The 22,923-nt window shown below is 42.8% G+C and overlaps 1 protein-coding gene across 5 annotated transcripts in view; it reads left to right on the top strand.

Annotated features, from left to right (window-relative positions):
* The window catches only part of LOC132870999 (gastrula zinc finger protein XlCGF26.1-like), a 241,713-nt gene that overhangs the window by 157,604 nt on the left and 61,186 nt on the right, over window positions 1-22,923 (top strand). Inside the window, exon 2 of one of the 5 annotated variants that reach the window (XM_060905122.1) lies at window positions 18,785-18,956. The exons of 3 other annotated variants lie outside the window; for them this stretch is intronic. In XM_060905122.1, the coding sequence (XP_060761105.1) occupies window positions 18,797-18,956 (160 nt within the window). In that variant the 5' untranslated portion in view covers window positions 18,785-18,796. Of the gene's footprint in view, window positions 1-18,784; window positions 18,957-22,923 lie in introns of those variants that run through there. One more of the 5 variants, XM_060905127.1, reaches the window with a different exon arrangement.

Below are 22,923 nucleotides of genomic sequence, written 5' to 3'. Positions count from 1 at the left end.
AGCCTCTGATCCCTGGAGAGAGAGAGAACTCCGTCTAGCAATTAGCTCTGGCAGTAACGAAGCCTGTTACTTTAACTCGATGCTAAAGGCCCAACTTGCAAATCTCTGCATCCTGTTTTTGTTCTGGTTTTATTCTTAAAATTGTGACCAGAATTGATTTGTATCCCCACCACTTTGATGCTTCTTTCAGGATGTTATCCTCGCTGCTATTCTTCATCTGCCATGCTGTGTACCAAGTACAACTGTGTAACCAGGAATTTCATTATAGTTTTAACATGAAGTCTGTTTTGTTGAAGTTAGCAACTGTTCACTGATGGAGACTTGAGTGTAAAACTATTCAGAACAACTGCAGTCTTAAAGTTATCATGATGATTGTAGTCCTTACCCAACATAGAAGATGGCTCTGGACACTTACAGTTTTGCTAAGTGTGTCTTTTGACAGTCCATACAGGGCCATCTTCCACAGGGGCAATGCAATGAGACTCCAACCAGATGTAGGGCATCAGGATGGATCAGACAGGTCTGAGGGGCAGGAGGAACGCAGGCCATTTTGTCCAACGACCATTTCGTCTAATGCCTTTTCGTCCAATAGCTAAGACGTTTTGTCCAAAGCATTTTTCATACGCACTATCAATTATTTTATATTTCTTGTATTTGTTTGAAAAAGGAGGAATTCTCAATGGAATTTGACCAATGCAAAACACATTTCTGCAGCATGTAGTTTAACCACCTGCCACAAACCAAATGCGAGTTGTGAAATCCAATGGCAAGTAAAGATCGCCCTAGACTCGCCTTTCTTGGCAAATGCGGTTAAAGTGATGGGTTCCTATTTAGTATTCATGTAAAATCCAAGAAATATTTGACACAAACTCTTTCCTTGCGCATGTTCGGGGCCACCATTGCAAAATGAAAACAAAACCAGAAATGATGGGAATCAGTGAATGTCAACTTTGGACATGTTCACCACATATAAATTAATCGAGTGTGTATGAAAAAGGCTTTGGACAAAATGTCTCAACTATTGGATGAAATGGCATTGGACGAAATGGTCACTGGACCAAAGTGTCCTGATCCTGGCAGGAGAGGTCAGCCTCTTAATGGTGTCTGAGGAGAGAGCAAGAGAGAGAACAGGTTGTTGGGTATGCCTGGTGTCACCTAATGAGTAGCGGTATACATTTTGCACTGAGTGCAAGCCGGGACGCTGGCAAGACTGACAGCATAACTAAAAGGGAGAGCCAGAAGGTAACACAGACATGAGAGAGCCCTGGGACGTAAAGTAGCCAGCCACTCCACCGTCAACAAACCTGAGTGAATGTGTGAGAGTGGGGGGTGACAGCATCCATACATCCCAGTTTACCAAAGCTCACTATGCTTGACGACCCTCCAGATCTACTCCTTTACCTCATAAAAAACTATTAACAAAAGGCTTGACTAAACAGAGATGTTTTCAGCGGAGACTTAAATACTGACACTGTGTCTGAGTCCTGAATGCTACTTGGAAGGCTGTTCCATATCTGTGGGGCTTTGTAAGAAAAGTCTCTACCCCCTGATGTAGCCTTCATTATATGAGGTACCAGCAGATAGTTTGCACCTTTTGATCTAAGTAGGCATGGTGGGTCAAAAAGGACCAGAAGTTTGCTCAGGTACTGTGGTGTGAGACTATTCAGTGCTTTAAAGTGCATCAACTTCTTTTCTTTTTTTTATATGAAAGTATGTCCCTTGACACAATCATCCAGAAGGATAATTTTGCACAAGGCCATCTGTCTACAGCAGAAAAAAATAAAATAAAACGTGTCTGGAAAAATCCCAAGGGAGTCTGGAGCCAGATTCGTGATGTAACCTGAGGAAGCGCGAGTAGGTTGCATGAGCTTTGCGCAGTCTCTGTGCACAGCCTGTGTAGAGGAAGCGCTCCCATTTCTCTCTCATTGTCCAGTCTTTTGGAAAACGATGAGTACTAATCCCATCAATATTGGTGTTGCTACACCCTCCTACGATACATCCATTAACCATTTTAATAATTATGTGATAACGTTGAAGAAATTTGCAGAAAACCACCAGGTTGTATTCTCATAAACAAACCAGCACTGACGTAGGATTCAGAGGGAGGCGTCCCTCACATGATGTCACGAAAATCAACGTTTGGTGGGAAATCCAAATGGCAAGTTTTTTCAGAGGCTGACCAATTCACCTCAAATGGCTTGATTTCAACTGAATTTTTCTGGTAATGCGCAAGGTAAACATTGCAGAGAATGCAGAATGTGACAGATATTTGACCAAAGTTTAATATAAAATAGGAGAATTACATTGATCTTGCTCCTGAATTTACCTGTGATGTGCACTTTAAAGGTGAATAGTAGTATTTTATAAACAATACAAAATTTGATTGGGAGTCAATGCAGTGTGGATAAGACAGGGGTGATGGGGTCATATCTTCTAGTTCTAGTAAGGACTCTTTCTGCTGCGTTTTGAACTGACTGGAGCTTGTTTATGCACTTACTGGAATATCCAGACAGTAAGGCATTACAATAATCCAACCTGGAGGTAACAAAAGCATTAAGTAGTTTTACTGCATCATGCAATGAAATTATATTTCTTGTCTTGGCAATATTTCTGAGATGAAAGAAAGCTAACCTTATAATGTTATCAGTATGAATTTCAAACAAAAGACTGGAGTCAATGATCACACCGAGGTGTTTTATTGCTGCACATGAAGAACAGAAAGGCCATCTAGAGTTACTCTGTAATCAAAAAACCTACTTCTAGCTGCATGTGGTCCTAGTACAGGTACTTCTGTCTTGTCCGAGTTAAGTAGAAGGAAATTCATAAGCATCCAGTGTCTAATGTCCTTGACACATTTCTCAGTTTTATTAAGCTATTGTGTCTCATCTGGCTTTTCAGAAACATAAAATTGTCATCGCCTAACAGTGGAAGCTGATATCATGCTTACGAATAATCTAACCCATAGGTAGCAGCTATAAAGGAAAAAAGCAGTGGGCCGAAGACAGAACCTTGTGGAACATCAAACTTGACCTTAGTATGGCCAGAAAAATCACGATTTACATCAACAAACTGATAATGATCAGTTAAATAAGAGCTGAGCCAGGAGAGGGCCGTTCCCTTAACTCTCAACATTTTCTAATCTATCCAGGAGAATGGAATGATCAGTGGTGTCAAAGGCTGCACTAAGGTCAAGCAATACAAGCAGGGAGACACAGACCTGATCAGATGCCAACAGTCCAGGACTCAATGTTAACTTTTGACACCTTTTGCCCACCTTGAATTTCCTTTTGCCCTAAAACTTTGTGGTATTTCGGCAAGTTTTCAAGTACCGGTAGTTGTCGACTTGCGACTTACGACCGATCGGCTTTACGACCGTCTGGATATGACTGGCAAGTGTTTCCCAGCTGAGCTAGCTGAGCATATGACAGTTTCCGCCCCAGCTCCCGGCAGCGTCTCTCGCCGCGTACGACAGTTTCCGCCCCAGGTCCCGGCAGCGCCTCTCGCCCCCAGCTCCTGGCAGCGCCTCTCGCCGCGTACGACAGTTTCCACCCCCAGCTCCAGACACACTCACAGTCTCTCTCGCGCTCCGTCATACAGCTTCCTCCCCAGCTCCTGGTTTATGAAGTGAGCAAATCCTCCCGCCAGCCCGAGCGCTGCAACAGCTGATGATGACGTAGACGACCCACAGCCAAGCACCAGTGATGCCAGCAGTCACTAAGTTTTGTATTTTGCTATGTTTTACATTTGTATTTTGGTATGTTTCAAACTAAAATGTTTTCTATTTTTCACACCTGTATTTCGTATTTTTTGTTTTGCGCATATTAAATGAATTGTACTCTACGCAGTGTAGTATGCAGTGTTTGACTTAAACCAAATAATGAGCCAAGGTAATGAAATAAGAAAATGTTGATAAAATAAGACTTTAAGATGATTACAATATCATTACACATCACAATATACTTACGTTCATTTAACATAGGCTGACTTACGACCAGATCAGTTTACGACCGGTCAGTCGTAACCAAACGCAGTTGTAAGTCGACGACTACCTGTACATGGTTCAAGGCAATACTGATTGTTTTCCAGGGATATAATTGAGTTATTTAAACAAAAGTACATGTTTAAAAAAAAATTAAACACATTTATTTCTGCAACAGAAAAGTAAGACAAGCCCTGAAAACATGAAGCGTAAATCAATATCCTATATGTAAGACTTGTGTACTGTACTAGTACGCAATACGTCTTTTTACATAGAGTTTAGGACACAAAGCACACTTTGTTTTGCCTGTAACAATGACTAGCAATCTCGCAAAGATGAATTATAAAACTAAAAACATGATAAAACAGGAGTCTGCACTGCAGTACTGTCTTATCATTCAGTTTCCCATTGCATTTAGGAGGCAATTAAACAACCTGCCCTCCTCATCTTCACATGCATGATGGGCCAATGATAAATGGGGTAAGATGTGTTTATTTATGAAATAATTCGCAATGTAAATGATGTACATTTTACTATTTGAGACACAAAAGTATGTCTTTCCATTCATTGAATGTACTTACCACTAGCTTTTTCATATATATATATATATATATATATATATATATATATATATATATATATATACCGTAAAATACCAAATAATAGCCGAGTTCCAATTAACCGCCGAGTTCCCTTTAACGGCCGGGTGTACGCGTGTGTTGTGACAAATAAAGGCCGGTTCCGAATAGTCGCCGGGGTCTAAAAAAAAAAAAAAGCGTCCGAACGTTCTATCTAGAATCTTGAGGCCCAGCACTTTTCTGGTTTTCTGGTGTTTAAACGATTTTGCATTGCATAGTTTTCTACCGAAACAATATGAATGAATGAATGAATGAATGAATGAAAAATGAAATTATTTCTATAATACTGTTTACAACATTTTGTTACGCAGGGGTGATAGCGTTCCGGCGCGCCGCGGCTGGGGGGAAAAAAAAAAAATCTAGTTCGCCCATTGTCCTGTGTCATTCTGAGATGCGCAGATAGACAGTAAAGGGAATTCGGAATTCCCTTTACTGTCTATCTGCGCATCTCAGAATGACACGTAACTTACACGTAACTTACGTGATAATAAACATGCCATTTCAATGTTATAATCTTGGTCTACCGTAATATTTCTTGAGGAATGCAACTCTGTAACTTTTGACAGATGTCTTAGCCAATTACGTTTGACATGGGTGTGTGGGATATCACTTACGTCATCGAATGAGGAATACCCCTTTGGGTATACCCAACGAAAGCCAGCGTGTGTGGTGACATTGAGGACTGCGGGTTTCCAAGGTTGGACTGCTGCTTCTGTTAAACGACCTAAATTGCCGAATGCATGCGTCAAAGCACACACTGAGTTTTATTAAAGACCTTATACCATTTCACTTGCCCTTACCCATTCGGATCTGGAAGACGCTTTACAAAAAAGGTGAGAGCGTTCTAACATGCATTTCAGTCTGCTCGCGGCCAATCTAATCCAAGGGGCCTTTTCAACAAGTAATCTGTCGTGCAAGTTGGGCAGAAGCACGCGTCAGGCAGGCAACATGTAGGCCTACAAGTCAGTAACCTATTCAACTAACTTTCATCTGAACTTTAAGTTTTCTACGGGGTCGAGCCACCGTACCAACTCACTCGGGGAATAGGCTCATATCCGCCAAATAGGGAGACGTCTTGGAGAGAAACGTGAGAATGCAAGATGACAGTATGTAGCCACTGCAGGTCACTTATTTTTCAGCATAAGAAATGTGGGTGCAATCAGTTAATTATTGATATTAAGTGATCAATCTCGTTAAATCAGTCTCATTAAATTTTGAAGGTCAATAATTAAAATGAATCAATCCCATTGAATCATTTAATTTGACTCGTTTGAATTGAATCATACCATAGAATCACTCTCATTTGAAGTGAATCGTTCAGTGAATCGTTCAATGAATCATTTAGTGAATCATTTAGGGAATTGTTCAATGAATCATTTAGGGAATCATTTAGTGAATCATACCATTAATCCTGGTGCTTAATAATAAATTACCAAACAGCTAAATTATGGTACATTTCCAAATTATTAAGATCACTTACCATATTATATAACATTTGCACCCTTTTTGAATTCTTTGAGAAAATTGGGGACTTCAGATGTTGTTCACACAAATAAACACAGTTTGTTTAATAAATGAATTTATTATACAAAGATAAAAAGATAAATCAATATATACAAGCAGTGAAGTGTGTGTGTGTGTGTGTGTGAGAGAGAGAGAGAGAGAGAGGGAGTGTGAAGGACTTGACCATGTGTTTAGCCTCGTGTAGCTAACTACACGTGGTGGAGGCCTAGCTTGTTGGTAGCTAAACAAAAGAATGTTATCTAAACAGAACAAAGGATTAGCTCTGTGTTTAGCCTCGTGTAGCTAACTACACGTGGTGGAGGCCTAGATTAGCCTTGTGTTGCTAGTATGTGTTTGTGAAAGGCCCTATAGCCTAGCTAAAGTGTGTTTGTTAGGCCTGATGGCTTGCTGAGCACATGGTAGGCCTTGATTAGCTTTGTGTTGCTAAGCAGACAAAAGCGAAGCTGTAGCTAACCCACTAGCTCATAACCATACTGAATCCACTGAAATCTTAATGACATCAAGATGTATAATAATGAGAACTATATGTTAGTAGTAAAGAATAAAAGAGAGAAGCATGCGCAGCCTATCTATTAAACAATTGAGAGAACATAGAACCAAAATAAATCAACACGCTGCGTGTTCAACAGTGTAACAATAAACCTGGGTTTAAATTCACACTATTTCAAATAAAAGCAAATTCCTAAGACTATCCTAATTATGCCCAAATGCCAAAATCTTACTTAATCCTGCCTTTAGCAAGATATGAAGAACTATTCGCCGGTGTAGTCTCGGGCCTCGCCGTGGGAGCACGTGAGCCGCTCGTGATGGAGGCGGAGAAAACTTCCGGGTCCAGCGGAGCACTTGGGTGGTTCCCGTGAAAAGCAGAGGGTTCTTGGTCCGAATCTCAGCGTTCGTGAGGAAAAGTCTCTGATCAGAATCAGATGCACAACGCTTTTGAGTTAAAAAGGATTCAATCGCTTCTTAACTTCTGACTGCCTGGGCTGCAGTCGTGACGTCACTTCTAATGCAAGTAAACCGGTTGTAACTCAGGCTGAGTTTAGAGATCGCGCGACTCTAGAGTTTACCTTTGCCAAGGGTAAGAAGCAAAATCGCGCTGAGTGATGGATCTTGCAAGAAAGAAGACGTCTTTTTGGGGTGGAGAGCGCCTCTTTATACGTCCAGATCCATCGGGAGCCAGCCGTGAGAGACAAAATGGAAGAGCTTCCGCTTGGATTTATGCGTGCATGGCAGACTGACGTAGGTGATCCCGCCCACGCGTGACGTAGGTCACACGGAAGTTGCCTGGGAATTGTAGTTCTGACACAAGATGGCGGCATGATACCTACAGTCCCCCTTTTGGTCTCAGGGGTATGACGGAGTCGTAGCACTGAGAGCACCGTATCGTATCATCGCCGTGTCCATAGTCCTTGAGGTAGACTTGTCCTGTGCAGTCCATGGTGTCCTGTGAAGACTGTAAACTTGTGAGTTCCAGTAAGACAGTTGGAGACAGAGGCATTTTGGGCATATAATCACTATGGGCATTTTGGGCATATAATCACTAACTAACTAGATCAAAACCACATCAAAAAAATTAAACATTGAACATGAAACATGTAGTATTCAATTTCTTATGCATAAAAAAAACAAGAAAAGAGAAGAAATGAAGGAAGGAAAGAAGTATTAGTGTTTGGGTTGGCAAACCTAATCTTCTGGGAAGGTGATAGCAGTGGGGGGTCTGGCTAGAAAGCGTGCGCTACTGCGGCTAGCTGTCGGGGACACAGACCATCTTTATCTAGCTAGGTGTGTAGTGTTATGTATGGGTTGCCTGGGCAGACCCAGTGGATGTCTTTCGTGAAGGTGCACATCTCTAAGTTTTGTGGATTCACAAAAGTGAGGATAGCACTGCCAAGACTATACGCCAGGTGTATTTGCGATGACTACACACTAGTAATAATAGCGGATTTTAGTATTTTATCTACCATGTTATACTGAAGGGTTACTTCTTTGTGTTGGTGAAGTCTGACCGGGAATGTTAGTGTACGCTTATGGTTGAGTGATGCGTACAAGCTAAGTGGACAGGATGGGCCTAGCTGTCGTCCACCCCCTTTTGGAGTGAGGACTGTTCAAAAGGTTTGATTCGATTATCATGGAAATCGATATGAAAGCATTTGATTAGGCCTAGATATCCTAATGTGATACGCGACGGGGAACGGTTTTCCCACGATCGAAAGGTCTCGACCAGGGTGGTAGGAACTTCTCTGAGATTCGGGCGTAGTAGGCTTTGTGTCCTTCTACTCTCGAATCGAGATTCTTTTGGGCACCTGTAAAGATTGACTGTAGGTGGCGTTGTAGGTCGGCGACATGTTGATGTGCAGTGTATGCAATCGCGACGCTCATGGCCTCTGGTTTGTATAGGAGATGCGGGGGAAGAACCGACTCTCGCCCAGTCATCATCCCAAAGGGTGTGACTTCAGTGGCGCAATGAGGGGTGGACCGAATGGCCCTTAGCACCAAGGGAAGTTTCACATCACAAATTTTACCATGGTTTGTGATATACTTTTGCAGCATGCTCACAATGGTTTGAATGGCTCGTTCAGCCTGACCAGAGAATTGAGGGTGGTACGCGATATGGAATTTCGCCTTGACGCCTAACATGTTCCACAGCGCAGCCATTACACCAGCAGTGAAATGGGTGTCTGTGTCTGAGTCGATGGATAGAGGGAGATTTTTGCCACTAGGGGGAATCGCGATGTCGGGTGTTTCGACACCGGACTCAGTGCGCAAAGACATGAACTGAAGTTCATCAGAAATTTGATCTCGCGTGGCGCTTGGTTGATCGGTGTTCGCACTAATCTCGTCGCAACGGGTTTGTGCATGTTTTGTGGGATCCAACGACTGTGGGGTTTTGTTTTGTGTGAAGTTGACTAAGTTTATGTTGCAGGGCTTGGTTGGGATTGGGTCGCCTTGTGAGAGCCATGTGTCTGAGAAATGGTGGTGAAGACTTTAGCGCACATGAAGTGCGTTTTGTGTGTTTGCCTTCGCCACCAGGGGGGGCCCTACATCCTGACCCTCGCCTGCTGTTTCAGAGGGATCTCCTCCCCCTTTCACGAGATATACCCGTGGTTCCTGGCCTAGTCATGCCAGTGAATGGCCTTTTGCCATTTTTCTTGGGCTCTTTTGTTTTATCTGTTGAGGGGTCTGACGTCTCCTGTAACAGTTCTTTAATCTCAGCCAACTGGGCTTTTAAAGAGTCCAGCTCTGAGTGGAACTCACCAGGTTGGTCTGAGTCACTGTGTTGGTCGTCTCTACCCTTGCGTTTAGAGCTACGGTCGGAACGCTTCTGCCGTTTCTGGTCAGAGCGGGGATGACGGTTTTGCTGCCAACCGTTTTGTTCCCTATGACCCTTTTCATGTGATGGGCGATTGCCATCGTCACTGTGGACTCGCCCTTGGTCCCTCCTGGCCTTACCTTGTCGAATTTTCCACTCACCCTTGTGATGGCTCGGCAAGGATCGGGCTGGACCGGAATTTTTCCAGGTGGGTCCCCCTTTCGGTGCTTCACCTCCTAAGGTTAGCGGGGGCTTGTCCTCACCCTGGAGACTAAGGACTCTGGGTTCATCATCATTTCCGTTTGCGGTTTTGACAATGGTCTCCCAGGTCATTTGGGCTAGTCGCCTAATTTCCCTCATCGAATAGCGACCTTGTCGACACGTCAGTGTGACATGGGTCCGCACGCTTGGGTGGAGGTTATGCAAGAAGAGAGATATGAAACCTCTATCTTCTTCCAACCCTGGTGCACTACTACCTTGGAAATAGGCAGTACGTAGCCGTCTGTAATATTCACGAGGCGCCTCAGACCGTTTTTGTTTGACTTGTAATGCACACAATATCGCGGAGGTTTCGTCCGTGTATGGCGCATATTCTTCCCTCATGTAATTGCGAAGTTTCGAATAACTATCGCGAATGTTTGGGGGTAGTGTCTCTAAAAAGGCACGAACGCTACTACTGGAGGTCTTCCAGATTAGTTTAAGTTTTTCACGTGTTGTGGCGTTCGGCAGGTCCATCAGGCATCGATCAATTTCTCGTAAATAGTTATTTACATTTGTTCTTTGATTGTCGGGATCGAATTGTTCGACATCTTTGGCAAGTAGGTCAATTTGCCGTAAACGAAGGGTTTGGTGCACGTCCTTGTGCGACCTTCTTGGCTCTTCTGAGTACTCACTATCTGAGCTACTCTGGAATCGCTCCCGCTTCGCACGAGATGCGTGGTCTGATTCGTCTGGAGATGGATCAGGGAGACTGAAGCGCACTGACCTAGGTGTGCTACGGGCCTGGGCTCGGGATGAGCGCAGGGCGGCTCCATCCTGGCTAGACGACGACGGAGTCGTGTAGCGAGTTGATGGAGTTTGGCGGGATGTCTGGTTCTCGACCAGATCATTTACGGTGTCCGGTTCGGACGCCTCTTCCCGCTCTGAGCTTTGGCGCATTGTTGGGGGTCTTTCACGCCCCTCGCGCTGCTCTTGGGGGGTCTGCTCCTGGGCAGCCCTCTTAGCAACCATTTCGGCTTTCTCTAGCCGTTTGGTGCAATTATCAAGGGAGGTCTTCAAGAGCTCACACTCCCTATGTAAATCATTATGATCGGCTGTCAGCTTGGCGTTGCTGGTGGTCAGCCTTTCAACCTCTCCGCGAAGGCATCTGATTTCTGAATCAGCATTTTGGAAGTATGATAGGAATAGCTTACCTAGTGCCACTTGGACACTAATAGTTGTTCTTTTTGGATCTCTCATATGTTTGTTTGAATTGTCTAGGTTGTTTTGGCATTCACTCTCACTCATGTACTTAATGTTTGCCTTTTCGGAGGCAGAGCAGTGAATGAGGTCTGCAATGACCTCAAGGAGAGACACGTCTTGAGCGTTGTCTTCCATTTTTGAGACATGAGGGGATGCCATTTTACTTAGGCTGGATGTTAGATAATTAATCAAGTTAATTATTAATTTAATCATTATTAATTAACTATGTAATTAATTATGAAGGTTTATTTGGAAATGCTCTCTTATCCTAAGTTGAATAGGTTATGAGTATTGGTGATATGGTTATCACACTACTGTTATCCGTTTTAACACACCTGGGGATATACCTTAGCAGTTGCTGAATTAAACTGATAGTTTATTTGTTGTTGAACAACAATCCAGAAGTCAACAAACCAATCGCCTCACACGGGGCACCATTTTAACTGTGGGTGCAATCAGTTAATTATTGATATTAAGTGATCAATCTCGTTAAATCAGTCTCATTAAATTTTGAAGGTCAATAATTAAAATGAATCAATCCCATTGAATCATTTAATTTGACTCGTTTGAATTGAATCATACCATAGAATCACTCTCATTTGAAGTGAATCGTTCAGTGAATCGTTCAATGAATCATTTAGTGAATCATTTAGGGAATTGTTCAATGAATCATTTAGGGAATCATTTAGTGAATCATACCATTAATCCTGGTGCTTAATAATAAATTACCAAACAGCTAAATTATGGTACATTTCCAAATTATTAAGATCACTTACCATATTATATAACATTTGCACCCTTTTTGAATTCTTTGAGAAAATTGGGGACTTCAGATGTTGTTCACACAAATAAACACAGTTTGTTTAATAAATGAATTTATTATACAAAGATAAAAAGATAAATCAATATATACAAGCAGTGAAGTGTGTGTGTGTGTGTGTGTGTGTGAGAGAGAGAGAGAGAGAGAGGGAGTGTGAAGGACTTGACCATGTGTTTAGCCTCGTGTAGCTAACTACACGTGGTGGAGGCCTAGCTTGTTGGTAGCTAAACAAAAGAATGTTATCTAAACAGAACAAAGGATTAGCTCTGTGTTTAGCCTCGTGTAGCTAACTACACGTGGTGGAGGCCTAGATTAGCCTTGTGTTGCTAGTATGTGTTTGTGAAAGGCCCTATAGCCTAGCTAAAGTGTGTTTGTTAGGCCTGATGGCTTGCTGAGCACATGGTAGGCCTTGATTAGCTTTGTGTTGCTAAGCAGACAAAAGCGAAGCTGTAGCTAACCCACTAGCTCATAACCATACTGAATCCACTGAAATCTTAATGACATCAAGATGTATAATAATGAGAACTATATGTTAGTAGTAAAGAATAAAAGAGAGAAGCATGCGCAGCCTATCTATTAAACAATTGAGAGAACATAGAACCAAAATAAATCAACACGCTGCGTGTTCAACAGTGTAACAATAAACCTGGGTTTAAATTCACACTATTTCAAATAAAAGCAAATTCCTAAGACTATCCTAATTATGCCCAAATGCCAAAATCTTACTTAATCCTGCCTTTAGCAAGATATGAAGAACTATTCGCCGGTGTAGTCTCGGGCCTCGCCGTGGGAGCACGTGAGCCGCTCGTGATGGAGGCGGAGAAAACTTCCGGGTCCAGCGGAGCACTTGGGTGGTTCCCGTGAAAAGCAGAGGGTTCTTGGTCCGAATCTCAGCGTTCGTGAGGAAAAGTCTCTGATCAGAATCAGATGCACAACGCTTTTGAGTTAAAAAGGATTCAATCGCTTCTTAACTTCTGACTGCCTGGGCTGCAGTCGTGACGTCACTTCTAATGCAAGTAAACCGGTTGTAACTCAGGCTGAGTTTAGAGATCGCGCGACTCTAGAGTTTACCTTTGCCAAGGGTAAGAAGCAAAATCGCGCTGAGTGATGGATCTTGCAAGAAAGAAGACGTCTTTTTGGGGTGGAGAGCGCCTCTTTATACGTCCAGATCCATCGGGAGCCAGCCGTGAGAGACAAAATGGAAGAGCTTCCGCTTGGATTTATGCGTGCATGGCAGACTGACGTAGGTGATCCCGCCCACGCGTGACGTAGGTCACACGGAAGTTGCCTGGGAATTGTAGTTCTGACACAAGATGGCGGCATGATACCTACAGAAAAAACCCTTTGGTTTGACACTTCGCACCCTAATTATGTTGCTTCAACGTCGCGCCCTCCATGCAATTTCAGATTGACAGACATCGCGAAGCGCAAAGGGTGGAGGCTGCATGGGTGAGGGTGATAGCAAGTGACCATAACTTTGCAGAGTAATTAAATCACAGTGCTGCGCACAGACAATGGTGTGGTTTCTTGATTATTTTGTAAAGCATGCACTTAACTAGTCATTAACAGGAAAAGGTGTGTGATTTATCCTTTATCCACCCCGACTGTGCCATGCGAAGATGCATTCTGCGCGTCTTCAAAATTCCCCGAAGTCGGCACCGTGCTATCTGTAATCTAACTCTAAACAAACTAAGTTATACTGGTTAAAAGTAGGCCTATCTGAGAATGATTTTTTTCCCCGTTTTGAGGTAGATTTTGGGGAAGGTGTTTGTGAAGAAGGAATTAATCGCCTGTTCCAAATAGCCGCCTAGTCTCTAATACGCGCCGGGTCTCTTACGTGATTGAGACAAATAATAGCCCGGGCTATTATTTGGTATTTTACGGTATATAAAATGCATGTCTATGTACAGCCACATACAAAAAAAGTTGTAAGCCTCCATACTCGTCCATGCTTTCATCTGTTTTGCGGTGTAGAAGGATGTCTGCAACACCAGATAGTTCAAGATGTCGGGGAACTCGACTGAAGGGTAGTTTTCGAGATCATATGACCTCCTTTCCCAGACTGTTGGAGTCTATTCCATTGCACAGAGCAATTTTCTGAGTATAGACCCCTTCGCATGTTTGTAATCAAACCGACCGTTGCCAGGATGCGCGCGCAGCCTGGACTCAGAAACAATGGCGCTGCCCATAGACCAGCATTATGAGCTGTCAGATTATGCAAAACAATTGTCGTTACAAGATCGAGAATGCTACATAAATAAGTTAACTCTAACAAGTGGACATCGCCTACCGGATCCGTATTTAATTAAATGTATTATCCATATTTAATTAATTAAATTAAATGTGGCTTTAGCTACAACAGCAAATACCAACACTAAACAGCAATTTGCAGGAGGTAATGGCATGAAAGGAATGATAGTGTAAAGAGTGCAGCTAAGAGAAATCAGAGCTGCGTAAAAAGCGAGAGGCAGAGAGCAGAAATGAAACTGAACGGGGCGGGAGCTAGGTTAGAGCAGTCAGCGTAAGTTGGCATTTAGAGTGAGGGCACACAATTTTACCTTTCCATCCTTGCTTTAAAATTGTGATCTTCGGCATACACAAATAATGATGGCACAAAATCTGGACTGCTTGAGTCAAGCGAGACCTCTCCTACAAACAAAATTGCATGCAAAGCTAAGTTAACATGCTAACAATATTCATTACATTGTGTAACTATGACCCAGCTAATCAGACAAATGTTACCAAAGTATTTTGCTACATCAATAAATGAAGACTAGAAAGAATAAAAAAGAAAGATTTAAAGCCCTGTGATGACCTGCCGACTTGTCCAGGGTGTACCTCGCCTTTTGCCCGTAGTCAGCTGGGATAGGCTCCAGCTTGCCTGCGACCCTGTAGAAGGATAAAGCGGCTACAGATAATGAGATGAGAAAGATTTAATAAATAGCCTGATCTTACCTGTGATGAAGTGGGCGCTGCAAACCCGCGCGTTTTTGATGGTGCTTTCATCCCAGTCTACACGTTTGATGGCTTGTAGCCATAGACGTCGGCGATTTTTTTTTTTTTTTTTGCAATGGGTGAGATCCTGCTGGAATTCTGTACATTTTAACCCCATCACTGCTACGATTCTGACACCTGACAACACAACAACTAGGCATTTCTTCCAAATATTTCTTCTCGTCTCTACCGTCGCTGAGTCTTTTTTGGGTCCAGGCTGCGCACGCAATTTCCTCTTACGTATGAATGACGTTTACTGCGAAGGGGTCTATATCTAAAGCAAGCAGTGGCTTCTAGATTACGAGCATACTCTAAGTTATCACAAGTTGTTTGCACAATGGCAGCCATTTTGGTTTGCTTGACCACCAGCTGTTTTACCGGAAGTGAGATCGCAAAGAAAAGTCATGTGACTGAAACCCAAGAATACCCAGTCATCTTACTGACCTGTTGCCAATTAACCAAATTAGTTTTGTTAGCATTACATAACTTTTTCAGTCTTTTGTTGCCCCGTCCCAATTTTTCTGAAATGTGTTGCTGACATCAAATTCAAAATGAGCATATATTTTTCAAAAAACAATACAATTTCTGTTTCAACATTTGATATGTTGTCTTTGTACTATTTTCAATTAAATATAGGGTTTCCATGAATTGCAAATCTTCGCATTGTTTTTATTTGTTTTACACAGCGTCACAACTTTTTTGCAATTGGGGCTATAATTCGCTGAACTGACTGGGTAGACTTGTTTTTTGGCTACATATGTTCGTATAAAGAACTTCATACGTATTGAATTTTTGTTCAGGTTTTTGTATGATGACTAGATTATCATTATAAATAACTGTGACACCTTCTCCTCAACCAGTTGGATGAGGCTGATGCATATAGCTGAGGATGAAGTGTATAGCTTCATTTAAATGCTCCATACTCATTTGGTTTGATCCACATTTCCGTTAAACATAGTGCATTAAACTCCTGATCCGTAATAATTCCATGAACAATTCGTCTCATGCTGCAGTGCTACACTGATAGTGTTGCAGTTAAATCATTACTTGTGGTAATTAATGACTACTTAACGACATAAGATCAAAAGAAAACATTAGCAGTCTTGTTTTAAACATCACGATAAGATTGTTTATAATATGTAGTCATATAATATGAACAATTCAATTTCAGCAAAAACATTAATAAAAACCATATTTAATTTGACAACTTTAAATCATGCAGTGTCTCTGAGTTAGTGCACTTGTGGGTCTGAAATGGAACTGAATAAGTAAACGTCTCTCTACACTGTGAGCAGTGAAACGGCTTCTCCCCTGTGTGAATGGACTGGTGTATTTTGAGATGACTCTGCATCGCAACACTCTTTCCACACTGTGAGCAATGATGCGTGTTGGAGCCAGTATTATCCTTTGTGTTAGTGTGTGCGCACCCTCTACAGGCCTGGAGGATATTGTGTCCAGGGGGATGATAAATACCTGGCCAGGAAAAGCTAGTATCTCACTGGTCTGCGACAGCTTGCAACAAATTGCAAATGTCATTCCCGAAAGAGTTTTTAAAGTGTCTTGAAACATTCGCAGGGCTTCTCAATTTCCTCGCCTGAGTTGCAAAGTGTCGCTCCTTCGTCGCTGAAATTTTGAACATGTTCAAAAAATTAGTGCGACACAATTTCTCTCAAAATAGCTGCAAATGCGTTGCTGGTGTCGCAAAGCCGTCGCGAACCCTTCTCAAGTCAGTTTCCTTGAGGCTTCCTCTACTTCCCTGCCTGCCGAGGGAAAGCCAGGCTGCGACAGCTTGCGACTAGTTGGGGAGACAACAATTGCGGTAAAATATGTGAATATCAATTCAGTGTGATTCCATGTGAAAATTGTCACTAATTCACATATTTTATCGCAACTGTTGTGTCTCCAACTAGTTGCGGGCTGTTGCAGCCCAGTGAGATACTACCCAAAGGACCAGGCGTGAATGATTGGAGACAACAGCTTTTTATGTCTGTCTCCTGCTGTGAAAAGAACAAGAAGAAAGAAAGCACAACTTTATTCATCGTACACTTGTGAAATTCCTCTCTGCATTTAACCCATCTGAAGCAGTGAACACACACACACATACCCAGAGCAGTGGGCAGCCATGCTAACAGCGCCCGGGGAACAGTTGGGAGTTAGGGGCCTCGCTCAAGCAGCCATTGCAAATCAACTTAGTGGCCACTTTATTAGGAACACTTGTATAAAAACATGCACAGACATATTCACTGACTTTGGGACTACAGTTGTTGTGAACGGTTTTGCGCTCAGGTTTCCGTCGGTGGGGGGTTTATAGCATCAACGAAGCTGACTTTATGTTAGGACTGTTAATGTTATGGTCATGTTGTCTGTTGTTGCCCGGATGAGGATGGGTTCCCTTTTGAGTCTGGTTCCTCTCGAGGTTTCTTCCTCATGTCGTCTGAGGGAGTTTTTCCTTGCCACCGTCGCCACAGGCTTCATCATTGGGGATAAATTAGGGATAAAATTAGCTCATGTTTTAAGTTGTTCAAATTCTGTAAAGCTGCTTTGTGACAATGTCTACTGTTAAAAGTGCGATACAAATAAATTTGACTTTGACTTGACTTATTGTTAAAAGTGCTATTCAAATAAATTTTGACTTAACTTGAGCATGTCAGCCATTGTCATGTTAGCAGGCTAGCAGTTAGTATGTTAGCTGTGACTAATCAACTTCACGGCCACATTATTAGGAACATGTGTGTCTGTATAAACACGCACATACATTTAGGATGCAAATAGCATGTGAACCATTAGCATGTTAGCATGCCCGCAGATATCATTTTAGTGGTGACAGATTAACTTCAGGTTAATGTCCACTTCATTAGGAACACTTGCATTTGGACATACACACAGACATTTATCATGTTAGTCAATAGCATGTTAGCATGCTGGCAGGTAGCCATGACAAACTATCCCCTTTTTCTCATTTCCACAATGATTGTACAGGATCCCTCAGGATTCTTTACTTGAAAAATTGCAAGCAAAGATAAAAAATGTTTACCTCCAATCTTCCCCTTTTTGCTTGAGTGTTGCTGGTCCGTTTCTTCTTTGACGTTTCTTCTTTTGTGCTCGAATTTTTTTGGAACAGCATCAGGTTTGAGCTTCTCTGTCCAACACTGACACCTAAACTCTCCAACAGATGGGGATTCTTCAAAAATGAATCCTCCTCTAAGCGATCGGAGCACAGAGCGGCATATTTACCCGGCTGCCAACCCTCTCGTGCACAATCCACTCTCTCGTCCTCTTCTCCTCTCTCAGAAAAAGGTTTAAACTTCTTCCTGAACCGGTCCCGTTGTTACAGTTCACTGCACAAAAATAAGGCATGGGTTTTTTTGTTTTTTTTGGAAATTCCCAAACGCACGTCTGTACTCAAGCCAAACAGCAATGAAAATACACGGAAGTGGACTTGACTTCAGTGGTTTGTTTGGCTTAAATGACGTCATGCGCCAAGTGGTCACGGAAATAGCTGACAGAAATTTTCCACGAGCCGCACGAACTTATTTTAATTATTACTTATGAACAATACTTTTTGGGACCAGAAGAAAATTACAGAGGGTTTTTTAACATATAAAGTTTCAAATGTCCATAAAATTAAAACCGTTGCCTCTGAGCTTTAAACTCCTGATCAGTAATAAGTTCATTAACAATTAGTGCTTTAAATGCAAGAGATCTAATATTTGGTAGTCCTACCTTTAGATCAAAGGTGCTGGCAGTGGCTGTACAGTCAGTATGATGCAATTTTATATTATCTAGATTACTAGAACAACCTCTGAGTATTACTACTAGTTTTTCATTTAGCTTGGGAAACACAGTCTCTATATAGTGGACCCTGAGTGATGACTCTGTGCAGCAAGCAGACAGTCAGTTTAGCCTGTTTGTCTACTCCTTGGCCTTGGCTCTGGATTGTCACAGATTAACTAGGCCTCTACTGAGAATATGAGCTACGGTGTGAGAAATGAGAGCAGCACCTTCCCGAGTGGGATGAATACCGTTCCGCCCTAACAGATTTGTTGTTTGATCTTTAGCTCTGTGAGGACATGAAAACCGAGATATCCACGGATGGAGGGACGTCAGAAGTCCGTGTGAAGAAAGAGGAGCCGCTGGAGCTGAAAATCTACAACCATGGAGACGACCTTGATAATCCACCTGAAGGTCTCTCTGTTAAAGTGGAAGATCCTGACAATAAAGACTACCTCTGTAAGACATCAGGCCACTCTGGCGCTCAGTAACACTCACTGTTTATTCTACCCTCCACACTATCTGGTGCACTAAAAGTGCAATACAGGTATATTTGTGATGTAGCTTCAGTCTCTGATAATTTAATCAACAAATTGAACTTGATATTTTTATTGATAAAGTATGAACTTTGTAAAATATGGTAGCAAGGAATGAGAGAAACTAAACATTTTATTTATTTATTTAGAATAGAATGCCTTTGTCACTGCACAAATGTACAACAAAATTTAGTTCGTCATAGGGGAGCAAAGCCACTGCGTACATGTGTGCCACCACTCTTGGGCACTTCAGGCCAAGGCCATCCCATTTTAACCTAACTGCATGTCTTTGAACCGTGAGGGAAGCCGGAGCACCTGGAGGAAACCCACACAGACACGGGAGAACATACAAACTCTACACAGAAAGGTCCCCCGTCAGCTGTTGGGCTTGATCCTAGAACCTTCTTGCTGTGAGGCGACAGTGCTAACCACTACACCACCGTGCTGCCCATTTATTTCCTTAAAATACATTAGTCGTTGTAGTATGCGAGCAGGTGGGTGGAGCACAGAAGTATGGCAGGCCAGAACTGAGTTCCAAAAAAACTTTGTTTTCCACTTTTCAGTGTAACGTTATTCCCCCAGCCACATGTGTGCGTGCGCGCGCGCGCGCACACACACACACACACACACACACACACACACACACAAGTCGCCTGGTTGGGGAGAGAGCTCCCTTCCTCTGCCCTCTCTCTCCTTATATAGGGCACGGTCACTGGGGAAGACACACAAACACAGATTAACAGACGTCGGGTGCAGTGATTCTGCCACTTACCTTCCCTGACTCCGCCCTCTGGTCACAGACTGCCGCTTGACCACGCCTCCGCTGCCACAGTCATTATAAACCAATGATGTTAACCTGAACCAAATAAGTATGGAATACCACACGATGGGTCATGCTGTTAGATAAAAATCTATGCCAGGTGATTTATTTTCATATAACAGCACAGCCCAAAGCATATGATTCACCTCATACTGCACTGATTTGCCTACGATTATCATTTTTAATTTATTAATGAATGACACATTGCATGTTTTATTTGTTTCTGTTTACATTTAATGTTACAGAATGTCTGCCATTCTCTCCAGTCACTCATGTGTTTTCTTCTGAGCCAAAAAAAAATGCAAGTGGTTGTGTGACTGAGAAACCAGAAAGCACAAACTCCTCTGTCCTGAAGACTTTCCCATCATGGGGAAACTTAATGACTGATACCTGGATCTCCTTCCATAAATGTTAAATAAACATGTCCTTATGTTTTCACCACATTAAAAGATTATAGTTTTTTTCTTCCACCCATTTTTCTCTCCAATGTGGTCACCTGCTGGTATCCACCCACTAGCCAAGTCTCTCTAACCATGTGAGTGAAGGCTAACACGTGATCCCTCCAAGACGTGTAAAGCCATGAAATGCCTTGTAACAAGTCCATGATGTGGATTGAGTACAGAAGCACGGCAGGCGGGAGATGATATTTACACACACATTTATTTTGGCTTGAAGCTTCACACTTGCTTGATTTTAAGACACAGATACATGTGCACACAGTTGTGTTCTGGTCCAGGGAGCTCTCTTTGCTCTCGTCCTCCTTTTCTATCCTCCACTGTCACTGCAACACACACAAAACATTAATTGACAATAGGTGAAATGACTTTGCCACTCACCTTCATTGGCCCCGCCCTCCATTTACAAACTGACACTTGGCCATGCCCTCACTGCCACATACTCCCGCCCAACTCACTGGAGCCGTCCAGACTGCAGCGTACTCCTCCCCCCCAATGAGACAGGAATTCTGGCACCGCCATCTGTACCCCCGGCTTGTGGACCACCTCAAATTTAAATGGCTGGAGGGCGAGATACTGACAGGTGATCTGCGCATTGGCATCCTTCATGTGGTGGAGCCACTGGAGGGGTATGTGGTCTGAACAGAGGGTGAAAGGGTGCCCTAGCAGGTAGTATCGGAGAGTGAGGACCGCACACTTGATGGCCAAGCACTCCTTTTCAAAGGTGCTGGACTTAATTTGATGCATTGAGATCTTGCGGCTGGCAGGGGATGTTCCTCGCTCTCCATCTTCTGGCACAAAACGGCCCCCAGCCCTCTGTCTGATGCATCCATCTGCAAAATAAAGGGGAGAGAGAAGTTAGGGGAGTGTAGACGTGCCCCCCCCCAAAAAAAAAAAAAACACACACACACACACAGTGCAGCTTTTACCTTTAGTGAAAACCTGTTGACTGCTCCGTCCACTGGACTGGATCTGGTGCTCCGTTTTTAATGAGATCAGTCAGCGGGCTGGTGACATCTGAATAATTAGGTATGAACTATGATGATAGCCAGCCCCAGGAACTGTCTCACCCCCCTTTTGGTCTTGGGGTTTCGGGCAGGCTGCAGTCTTGTCAATTTGGGGATGCATCTGCCCATGACCCAAGTGGAAACCCAGATACTGTAATTCCACCCGCCCAATTGCACACTTTTTCAGGTTACCTGACGCAGAGGGAGCATGGGGGCAGAGGATCTTGTCCATGAGTTGCTGGAATGTAGCGGGTGCCCCAAATAACCCAAAAGGAAATGTGACAAATTGGTGTAATCCAGACAGTGCAGCGCTCGAAACTAACGGTGTCCCGACGTCCCGGGGACCATAAAAAATGTCATCCAGACACAAAATTATCATATCTGGGACAATCCCGGGACAATGGAAAAAAATAGATCTAGAAAAAAAGTTCTACATTAATATTATTTACAAAGCCGTAACACATACGTAGACATTCACCTAGTTTGTCAATTTTAATTTTAAAACGTTAACAGCGAAAAATACATAGTAGCTACACTTTCGATGCACCTGCATCCATAGGCTACAGAGCAGCGCATTCTGTTCTAGAATCTTCGGCCGGAGTCCACATTATATGGACTTGGAATGGAATTGCTACCGCACACGCTGCGCCGACTCTTGCCAGAACAAAAATGCTTAAGTGGTTGAAGCGGACCGACCGCGGGGAAGAAACTGAAAGCCCAGACATAACGTCTCCGGGACCTTCAGGATCCAAAGTGTCATCGCCTGGTCTGCAGGCAACGCTAGCAACTGAATGAACTTAATGAGCACTGTTAGACACGTTATAAAATACAACAGGAATGATGTGGATGATATTGACGGAAGATACCGTTCAACAGAATAAGTGAGTTTTCTTGGTGTCTTTCTAGTTCAGAAAGTTTAGTCAGTCAGCAGCACAACTAGGCTAGGACCTGGCACTATGGTGATGTTGCTAACATTTGCACCCACGTTTCGGCAGCGAAAGTTCATAAAATGGATAACGGAAAGTTCATAAAAATGGGTAACGGAAAGTTCATAAAAATGGATAACGGTAATGGATAACGGAAAGTTCATAAAAATGGATAACGGTCTCATCTCATCTCATTATCTCTAGCCGCTTTATCCTGTTCTACAGGGTCGCAGGCAAGCTGGAGCCTATCCCAGCTGACTATGGGCGAAAGGCGGGGTACACCCTGGACAAGTCGCCAGGTCATCACAGGGCTATGGATAACGGTAATGGTGAAAATTATAAGTTGGCCTTATAAGTGCCAACAGATATTCAAGGTATAAGTAGATGAAATTAACATAAAAGGGGTCTTATTTTCAACTAAAGTGTACTGCAGATGTAGGGAGTTGAAACATTTTCTGAATGAGCTAGTTGGCCCCTTTAAATAAACAGGTATCTATTCATACAGTGAGATCGCCAAAGTTTAATAAACTGAAAATGCAATAACTGTAATTTTGAAGTAGATGATGTATAGGACATGTGTCGCTTGTGACTTATTGTAAAAATGATATAAAGGGTTCAAAATCACATAGTTACAAATATAATAGTAACTTCATATGATAATATTAACCACTGGTTATTTCAG

Source organism: Neoarius graeffei, chromosome 22 (genome assembly GCF_027579695.1).
Source record: "Neoarius graeffei isolate fNeoGra1 chromosome 22, fNeoGra1.pri, whole genome shotgun sequence".
Lineage (NCBI taxonomy): Eukaryota > Metazoa > Chordata > Actinopteri > Siluriformes > Ariidae > Neoarius > Neoarius graeffei.
Note: the sequence above shows the minus strand (reverse complement) of the source record. Positions and strands in the feature narration are given on the sequence as shown.